The 10,634-nt window shown below is 38.7% G+C and overlaps 1 protein-coding gene across 2 annotated transcripts; it reads left to right on the top strand.

Annotated features, from left to right (window-relative positions):
- Positions 1–819: 819 nt before the first annotated feature.
- On the top strand, positions 820–9,731 carry LOC144639340 (calcyphosin-like protein). 2 transcript variants are annotated; one of them, XM_078498665.1, is made up of 8 exons: positions 820–948; positions 2,567–2,685; positions 4,218–4,314; positions 5,469–5,549; positions 6,508–6,605; positions 7,178–7,286; positions 8,561–9,547; positions 9,641–9,731. In XM_078498665.1, exons 2-7 carry the CDS (start codon positions 2,603–2,605, stop codon positions 8,660–8,662), a joined length of 570 nt encoding a protein of 189 aa, XP_078354791.1. In that variant the 5' UTR covers positions 820–948; positions 2,567–2,602; the 3' UTR covers positions 8,663–9,547; positions 9,641–9,731. The 2 variants fall into 2 exon arrangements, with proteins under 2 accessions (XP_078354791.1, XP_078354792.1); XM_078498666.1 differs by lacking the exon at positions 820–948 and adding an exon at positions 2,034–2,164.
- Positions 9,732–10,634: the final 903 nt, after the last annotated feature.

Here is a 10,634-nt window from a genome sequence, read left to right as displayed (position 1 = left end):
TCCCGTCACGGAGCTCGGGCAAATTGATTGATTGTCAATAAATTAAATAAAACATCATGGGAAATTTTTAAGTTTTATGACAAGTTCTGCTCTCTTTTACCCCCCTATATAAATTCCTTGATGGAAGAGTTTTTCTTTGCACGGGTCTTAACGTTAATTCTGTTAATTTCCCTGATTCAAGTACCGCCATAAAGGTCTGATTCAAGTACCGCTGTGAATGTCTGGCAAGATATACTAATCGATCTTGCAGCTCTGCCGGAAAACTATAAATAACTAAGAAGATATGTTTTCCCAAGGACCTAGACAATAGAATTATATTTACATGCAAATTGAGCAGTATAATCAAGCATGAATGATTTTGAAGAGCGAACAACTATTTCACCTGAGCTTTGCGACATTATGAATAGTGTGCTATTCAAGACACCACTAGTGCAAATAAAGTGTAAAAGCTTAGGCAAATAAAAATGTTGTCAAGTTTAAAGTTGTTAAATGCGTTGAAAAAACAAAATTACGATGTCAGGTTAATTATCGGGATATAAAAACAACAAAAACGTAATCAGGACTTTTATTTTTTTTTATTCTATTTTAATTCAGAGTATACGCGAACAAAGAATAAATAATCCCGTGCTTATTGCACTAGAATTTGTGCGTTTGTTGTTGATACATCGAGAATGGGCCTAATTTGCAATCAATATCGCGAATTTCTTTGTATTCAAACCGTAAACAGAAGACATGCAGTTGAAAATTACCATAATCACAAAGAAAGCTACTAAGGCGTTTCCAATGAATGCTAATGACTTGTGAGAAAGAGGCTTGCATGTTACTGGTCGCAGTAACAAACACGCGACCCAGCTCATTTACACATTTCTCTTGCGCGCGTCTACAACGAAAACTCTAGAGGCTGCCAAACCTTTCGGTGTTGACAGACTTACATTCTGCTCTTAAAAGGTGAGTAAGCTTATGATTAAGAGTTGCACAAGTCTAAAGATCGTCTACTATTGAAGAAGTTTCGAATAGGCTAGGTATTGATTTGCAGGAAATATTAGCACACGGCATGCCAGCTAAAGACTCGCTCCCAAAGAGTGTAGTTTATCTTTAAGTAGAATCATGTATTACGCATAAGATCGTGAATTGCAGCTGCTCTAGAACAGAAAAACATTCTGCTTAATAATCTGTTTGCTTAACACTGTCACCTGGCTACATTTAATGCGCTAGTTCAGTGTGAGAACCAGTTTTGCCGAGAATATTCAAGGCTATATTCAACCACGTCGGCAAAAGCATTGTCAGTGCGGTAGAATTCTATCTAATCTACCGCCACGAGGTTAGAAATTGCAGCTGAGAGAAAATCGAGTTACGGTAGGGAAACATGTCGAAAAGTTTTCAAACATTTTCAGTTCATCCATCGCTCTGTGATATCACTAGAGCTCCCAAAAAGCGTTTGAAAATTCGGTACTCATTTCGTGACGTGTAACGCTAAAACCAAGCCAAGCATTAGCCGATTTAGTTTACGCTTTTGTAGTTTTTCTTTCATTTATTAATGTGTCAAGTTTACTTTAGTAACCAAATTGAAGTCAGAAAACGTGTCAAATTGATCTCACTTTGAGTGGTTCATCTGAGAATTGTTCTAGAAGGCACTTGTTGTCGACAAGTATTTACACACGGGTTTTTCAGGTTAAATATTCATAAAAACACTCAAGTCTACACAAGCAAGATATTAATTTCATTTTAAATATCAGACTCCCCATGACGCCACCGCAATTTTCATTGTTTGTCTATCGATCGGTTTCTCGGGATTTGCCGTCCTTGCTCGGAAGAAGAAAAGACGATTACAGAGGAGGATCATGTATTCTCTGAATACATTTCTCTTATCTTTTTTTCCAAACTAAACCACTGTTACCACAAACCAGAATTTTCTGCCTTGATATCCAATGGAAAGAATGAATTGATAACAAGCAAGTAACTAGAGTAAATGGGGTTTTGAAATGACATTTCAAAGCACATGATGCCGAAGAAATTTAGTTATTTTCATTAGCAAAGATTTTGCACGCTTCGCGGTTCTATCTGTCGGTTTCTAAAAATAAATTCCGGCCCGGTTGCTAAGCAAGCATACTTTCCAGGGAGTGTTCACAGTTGATTCTCCAACGATCATCGTGCATTGAGTAAAGTAAGCTTGTCTATATTTGCTTTATTTGTGTCAATTGTTTTGCATTCATGTTGTATTTTGTTCCTAGAAGCCTTTGTTTAGTGTTAATTTGCTTAACTGTAGAGAAGTTTGCAATTAACTAACTGAGAGCTGTTTGAATCAGCTGTGTTTTGTGCTAAAGTATTTTCGCTTTCCCTTTCACTGGAATGATGCGGTCCCCTACTTGTCACCCTTAGCTTTGTTTAATTGTTCACCAAACCGTATCTTCAATACACTAGCCACTAAATATAGAATCGAGATAAACTGTTATTTACATTATACTTCGCAAAGAAATCTAGTGAACAATTAAAGCTAGCTACTTGCAGAAATAATGTCCGTGATGTCTGCTAATGATTTTGTTTGTCCTTTATAAATCTCACTTAGAATTCTTGAGACCCGTTACTGAAGAAACATTAAAAAATGGCTGATGCTCCTGCCTCACTGGACAAAGTACGTGCTGCCTGTAAGAGGAGAGGAGCCACTGGTGTCAAGGGTTTAAGCAGGTTGTTTATCCATACGAAGATTTATTCTTTCAAACTAGTGTTTATCCTTACACCTAAGCTTATCTGTAACATTTACCGTCACTTGCATCTAAGCATGAACACGTAATGCCAAAATATGAAGTTATTGGGTATTGAATGTGGTATGATCGGTCGTAAAACATTTGAAGTTTAGAAGACTGTAACGCGAACTTTTGCACTCAAAATTCTCACCACAAACAAGTTACGGGTGAAACATTAAATTTTATCTGGAGTTCCACTTTCTCAAAAGGTGTATGCATTTGACACAGATCTTCTCTGAAGAAATTTCTTATATCCAATCTTTCCTCCATTTCAAAATCAGCGTGTGTTGAACTTTTGGCGTGAATGTTGCTGTTACGGTCTGTCAAACTTCAAACGTTTGACAACAAATCATGCCACATTTAAACCCAATGAGATCATGTTTCGGCATCACATGTTCATGTTTAGAAGCAAGTGACAATACTTTGGGTAAAGAGGCTGAGGAGTGGATACAAGTTTTCATGGCAGTTCCCTAAAACATGATTGGCACCTGGCATGCAAGACAGTGCAAACAAGCAAAGAAAAAAAAATCAAATAGGGAATGGAAACTTTTCCCCTTTGACTGCCATTCCAGTTTTAGCTTTGCATGCTACCTCATTCTCGGAAAGCATAGGATTTTTTAGGGCAGGCTTTTAGCCAGGTGGGAGTCCGGGAGTCTTATGGAAGGCCACTTTTCAGAGAAAAATTAACATACAGAGTTTTTTTAGCAAGTTTGGAAATCTTTAGATACCTTTGAACTCATAATTGCAGAAAAAACACCTTGCATGCTCCTCATGTCATCCTATGGGATAAAGTCAGGTCTTATAAAAACTTTGGACTCTCACTTTTTAACTCCTGGCTAAAAACCTGGGAGGGGGGTACCCCGTAGCTACAGGGGGATGCACAACACCAAATGGTATGGTTTTAGTTTGAAATAGGGTGTAGATTTTGGCCATTGGGTCTGAAACAGGGTATGGTTTGCGCACTTTGGTCAGAAATAATTGGTATACATGTATATTATTACGGTTTTTACCCATGAGAAGTTGGTTGAAAAATGTCAGTAATTTGGATCCCATCCTAAATGTTTATACAAACCAACAAATCCTGGGTAGAGTCTGGCCTAAATTTGGCAATGGATTTTGGGGTCAAGTCTGAGGTAGGGAAGGGAAAATCATTTTCCACTGTTTTAGTTGACTATTTTTATATTGCAACAGCAAATGTGTCGTATCTCTGTGCGTATTTCTGCTGTCCAAGGTCATTACTGACGCACTTAACTTTGTGCTGTTGACAAATAATTGTTGTGCCATTTATGAGTTTTTATGTCACATAAAAATTGCCTGTCTTAACCCAACTTTACTTGAAAAAATGATTGAAGGTGTGATTATGAAAGTTCATGTACACATGTAGGGTTATCTCACATCTCCAACATTACAGCTGTACCTTACTTCAGCTTAATATTTTGGTTTTCATAAAAACATTTTTTGTTCATTGTGCAGAGCTTTCCGAATCTATGATGATGACCACAGTATGACACTGAACTTTGATGAGTTTAAAACAGGTCTTGAGGACTATGGTGCTGGATTGACTCCTGAGGTACGAACATGAATGTAACAATTATAAATTATTTTATTCTTCTTGTAGATCAGGGTCAGGTTTTTGAAACCACAGTAAAGCTAATCCTGGATTAGCTTTTATGAATTTTGGTTTTTAGTTTTTCAACTTAAAAGTGAGGTTTTCTGGATAAATGTTCCATCTTCCAGTTTTGACATTGACTTATCTCAAACTTCACTAAACATAACCAATAAAAACACTTAAATACAAGAGAAACTGAACCCTTGGATAACTTTTAGTCATGGGTTAGTGTTGATCTGCTTTCAAACAACTCTGCCCATGTATGTTAACTTTTAATTCTGGAAGGGTTTTTTTTTTTTTTTTATTTTTATTCTTTTTTTTTTTGTATACACGCTGTGCCAAAAATCTTCATGTAAATGCGACAGGACTTTAGCAAACATTTTTCCTTGCTTCATGTCAATGTTAGGGTGTGCCACCTGACTGGTGATGATTTCATGTTGCTCAGAGAATGGTGAAAGAAATGTGTCAATGATGCCTGTGCAGAGCTAGAAATCGCATTGACCATTTGACATCAGCATTTTTGAAAACTTCCATTTTCACTGTCCACACTCCACCACCTAGCCATTGTTTTCAAATTTTCCACACGGAAGACTGTTTTTGAAAAGCTCTGTTTTCAGTGAGTGAAAATGCTGATTTGGTGTGGACGGTTGTCCAAACATGAGACAAGAAATATGGGTTTCAAATTTATCTGGATTAATGTGAAGGGGGCTGTTTAGTGGAACCCCGATATACGATCTTCGATATCGATTTCCCGATTACGATGTTTGTTATGTCCGCATAGTAAAATGTGGACGGACCGATAATTCCTCTTACGATATATCCCCCTTGGCATATCGTTATATCGGGGTTCCACTGTAGTATGCTTTTCAGCCATACATGTATGTATCACCTAAAATTACGAGCTATCTGTTCAAAAAGCTGTCAGCCATTCGAACGGCATCCTTTCAAAAAGTTTCGTCAGCCCTTCAAGCAGCTCAAGGTATTTGTTCAAAAAAGCATAATACACTCAGATTCTAACTGACTATACCATTATTCAAAGTACTTTATAATCACCAAATTCAACAGTTCTTCTTGACCATGTTTCATGTAACAGTTTTCATTGTTGTTTTGCACAGGAAGCACAGGACTTGTTCAGTTATTTTGACAAGGATGGAGCAGGGGGAATAAATATTGATGAATTCATACTTGCATTCAGGGTAAGCAATGACTGTGATCAAGATTTAACTTCTTGTTACAATATCTTGTATCTATAGGTCATTAAACAGACAGCTGAAGACATACCTGCCAACTCTCCAGATTTTCCCGGGAGTCTCCAAGTTTTTCATCAAATCTCCCGGTCTGATTTTCGTAAACTATTCATACATTGTCTTAAATAGTATCCTTACAATGTAAAGATTTCGAGCCTTCTCCAGATTTTTGTACTCTGGGGGTTGGCAGGTATGTGAAGATGCGAATAAAGTACAGTATTTCATCAATGCGGCAGTTGAAATTTTAAGACCAATAAATTGATAGACGTGAAACTGTCAGCTGAATGTACATTCCTAATTAATTTTCTATTCTTGTTTAGGGTTTAACACATAAAATAATAAAAGTTAACTAATACATTTGTTATTGTTGTTGTTATACTTTTGACTCAGCGGTATACCTTTGGCAAGCCTTAATACACCTTTGATTGCGACAAATAATGAATTTAATTAAAGACTAGATGGTTCGCCTTTGATGTTTATCAAGGGTGTCAGGGCTGTCATTAAGTTTTAAAAGACTGTTACATTGAAGTTATTACCCGTAGCATTTCTCTCTGTACGTAAGACAAGTGTAACGTAACACCAATTGAAATGTTCACCCATAACATCGAGTGAAGTCAGCCATAACAGGTAGTATGGGTTATGGCCCTAAATGGCAGTCCGGGGTGTGACAATGGTACCTTGAAATGTGACTCTGTTTGTTTATTTTGTAAACAAGAAAACAAATAATACAGTACTGCTCAAAAGTAAGTTACCATCTCTCATCTCTTTCTCACAAGACATGTTTCTGGTCTCGCAATTTATGAGAGTCTTGTCTCTCGATATGAGAGACGTGTAGATGTAAAGCAATGTTATTCGTCTTTCGTTGTAGATCAAAATCTTAACTGAAGTTTAATCCTTTACTTTGTAGAAACCCTTGGACGGTTCAAGACTCAAGGTGGTTAAGCAGGCATTTAAAAAAGCTGACAAGACTGGGGATGGTGTCATAACCTGCGATGATTTAAAGAAGTAATTTAATTTCAGTTTGTTATGTTATCCCTTGCTGTAAGTTGTAGCACTGACTGAACAATGTTTTAAGCACAAGATAAAATGCTGATACCCTATGCATATCAAAGAGGCATGGTCATGTATAAGTCTTAGTGTGCTGCAGGGATGTAGCTAAGAAAACACTTCGCTGGCTCATCAACAGGCCCAGCTGGCTTTTCTGGCCTTGGCAGCTCTAAAAGTTCGCCATAGTCTTTGTTTTCATGTGAAACTTCAGCCGGACTTACAGTAAGTTCTCTTACAGCCGGTGAAATTAGCCGGCAGCTGACTCTTAGTGACATCCCTGGTGCTAGACTCAGGATCAAGCAATCCAGGTTTTTGAGCCCTGGCCAGGGACACTGTGTTGTGTTCTTGGGCAAGACACTTTACTCACACAGTACCTCTCTCCACCCAGGTGTATAAATTGGTACTGGCAATATGCTGGGGGGTAACCCTGTAATGGACTAGCATCCCATTTAGGCGGGATTTAATATTAATATTCCTAGTCGCTTCCCGATAACTGTTAACAGTACTTTTTTTTTCTTCTTGTCATTCAGAGTGTATAATGCTAGAGAGCACCCTAAGTACAAAAATGGAGAATACACCGAAAAACAGGTGTTTGAGGAGTTTTTGAATAACTTTGAACCAGATGACAAGGATGGAAAGGTTAGTAAGAATATTGGTGGATTATTTAATGCAATTAGGGTCTTCATAATTATCATATAACAATCAAATTGGAATACCGTATTGATCAAGTGCCCAGCCTTGAATAAGCGCCCACCCTGAAGGAAGGGAAAGTTAATAAGCACCCAGCCTTTAATTACGATGTTACTTGGGGGGGGGGGGGGGGGAGGATGGGGCAATTTTTGGGGGTTGTATGTTCTCTTTACATTATTCAGCTGGAGCTAGTTGCTATACCAATAGATACACTGAATACCGATATAATTTATCTGATACCGTCGATTGCATCTACCCATGAATGCACACGCTAAGAACATGTTTTCACGTGACGTCAAACATCTGCGTTTCAAGTGTCAAACTTTGAAGATTAGCAGACCTTAACGCGAAGTTTTGCACTCAAAATGCTTACCATAAACACTGAGTATGGGAGAAACTTTGCACTAGAAATGATTCAAGTGAACCTGTGTATGCATATCGACAAAGATCAGCATCAATTTCTCGGAAGAAGTCTCTTTATCTTATCTTGCCGCCATTTCGAAACCGGAATGTGTTGAACTTTCGGCGTGAAAGTTGCTGTAACGGTCTGCTAAACTTCAAAGTTTGACACCTGAAACGCAGACGTTTGACGTCACGTGAAAACATGTTTTTAGCGTGTGCGTTCACGGGTAGACGTAATCAATGGTAATCCTGAGATTCTCGAGTAAAAAATGAATTATTTTTCACTAAGCCTTTTTCTCAGTCACCCTTGTCATTGCTTAAGGTCATTGCCCTGTATTGCATGCGCATCCTTCTGCGCGATTCTAGCACGCCCGCGCGCACACATCACTGGCGGCTTTTTTCTATGTCTTGTCTGCGGGGTTGTCACTTCTCCTCGGCCTGGTGCCTTCAATTTTTTCTCATTTTGGGTGTGCTCTTCTTTCTGTTGGCGTCATTCATGTGTGTATCCGTTCTCGCTGGGAGGTCATGTCTTCCCTCCCCGGTGACCCCCCATCTCAGTGGCGTGGTCTGTTTTGGGGCGCCGCTCCCTTTGTGCGGGCGGCGGCGTCCTGTCTTCTTCGTTTGACACCTGACGCAGCGTTTGACATCACGTAAACGTGTTGCTTCTTCCGGGTGCAATCTGTATCCTGAGATTCTCGAGTAAAAAATGAATCATTTTTCACTAGCCTTTTTCTCAGCGCCACCCTTCTCATTGCTTAAGCTCCCTGTTGTAGACAGGTCAGAGCAGGCAGTAACGGCTTGTTTTCTTTTCCACCCATTAGGTTACTGAGAAGGAATTTATTGAGTACTACTCATGTCTTGCAGCAGGCATTGACAACGACGCCTACTTTGATCTGATGGTCAGAAATGCATGGAAATTATAGTCATGTTTTATCATCCTATACTTTGTTTGGTTACTCTGAGTTTCATTTAGCTACTGTTAACTATGCAAGAACTTTTAGCAGATCCCTTTGGAAAAAGATATTAGTGTTTTAGAAAGCATCTAAAAATGCTTAACAAAATTAATGTACAATCAATGTGTATTTGACGTTTTTCAGTCGGCAGTCTCCAAGAGATTTGCCACCGTTTGATTGTTCACTATTCAGATATGTCTGATATAACCTTTAACATTTTTTTTAACTTTTAACATCATTTTTAGATTTTACCATTTTACACTACATTGTTGAAGACTTTTGGAACATGGGAATAGTTGTTCAAAGGCCAATAAGTGGCATTAAAAGTCATTTTGTGATGATAAATTCAGAGAGAAATGATTATTGATACCTTATAACACTGGATTCAAAGTCAATACTTACCAGGCTCAATTAGCAAAAAATGACTTTGAACAACTGGATCCTGATTGCAAATTTCTAAGTTTTCTGTGTCATCTTGAGCATTTTTATTTTTTTTTATTGATTTAATTTGCATGAAAAGGATTTCACAACAAAACAATAAATTAAATTTATTGTTAGTAGCAAATGAAACCTGGAGTATTCCTTAGTTAAAAGACGGCTTTTCAAAAACATTTCCTTGATGATTTAAGATTGTAACATTAGCTAAAACTCGTTAAAATATACTTAACATTTTCAAGAGTGAGACCTTTAGTGAGTATTTTACATTTTAGCCAGACAATTCTATTTAGTGCATTATAATTTCTGGGTAAAATAGCACTGTATTATTTTATTATTTTACACCGGTCCTTTTGTGGGCAACCCAAACCCAGCTTCTTATACTAGACAAACTCCTACAAGGGAAAGACTTAAGTGTCTGTAAAAGTAATTCTAAATGCAGACAAAAATCACTCTTTATTGGAAAGCAACATGATAACTGCATACTGAACAGGACTTTTAGGAAAACTCCAGTAGACTAAGAAAGCATTTTTTGACATCATTTTACTCACTATGGTCATTTTTAAAACTTATATGAATAAACTTGTTTAACTTGTAAACACAATGTGTACCGGGTATTTCTGTTGATTTTGCCTGTTAAAGTGTGTGGTGTCAGAAAGGTGCAGTAGCCTGCATGTAGATATCTTATTCTCCCTATGTTAGCCTGCATTGGAGACGAATAAAACCCCAGTATAGTTAACAACTATTCACCAAAGTGAAGGTGGCTAGTAGCTGACTTGACCCCAGTCGTCTATTATGCAAAAATTGCAAGACCGGGTGATGGGAGGGTCTCCCTCCCATCCTCCCGCGCTCCGTCCCTCCATCCTCGCCGGCCACCCTCTCGTGGTCGGTGGTCGCTCTCCTCTCCCTCTTTCCCGGGCGCGTCGTCCCCTCCATTGTCCCCTTCCTGGAGGGGTCTGGGCGTCGGCGTCGGGCTGTGTGCGTGCACATCGCTGTTTGTCCCTTTGCTTGTCGGGCTGGGTCGCGCTGGGGTCTGGGGTTCCCTCCCCCTCCCTCGCCCCTTGCTTCTCACCCTCGCTCATTCTCCCCTCTTCCTTCTTTCCTCCAGACATGCGCCATTATTAATGATTGAGAATGGTATACTACTAAAACAGTGAGATAATATAGCCTGAAAGGATGACTTTTGCCTAGCTTATTAAGTGAACGAGTAAAGCTTTCACATGCGAGTTGCTCAGAGGTGAATAGCAAAGGATATTTGGAGTTTGAGTAGCCAATCAGCGCGCGCAAAAAACGCTATCCGCTGTTCAAGTATATACTAATCTAGACTATACCAGGGTTTAGTTCATCTGCAATGCAGGCTATATCTCTATAGGGAAGAAGAGGAAATAAATTACCGTATTTACTCGAATAGGCGCCGCGGCGCTTATTAAATTTTTCGTGTCACAAGTGCGGCGCTTATTTAACGATTGGGCGGCGCATAATTAATATCATCTAGACGAAACTTCCA

Source organism: Oculina patagonica, chromosome 14, assembly GCF_052425735.1.
Source record: "Oculina patagonica isolate OP01 chromosome 14, crgOcupat, whole genome shotgun sequence".
Taxonomy (NCBI): Eukaryota; Metazoa; Cnidaria; class Anthozoa; order Scleractinia; family Oculinidae; genus Oculina; species Oculina patagonica.
Note: the sequence above shows the minus strand (reverse complement) of the source record. Positions and strands in the feature narration are given on the sequence as shown.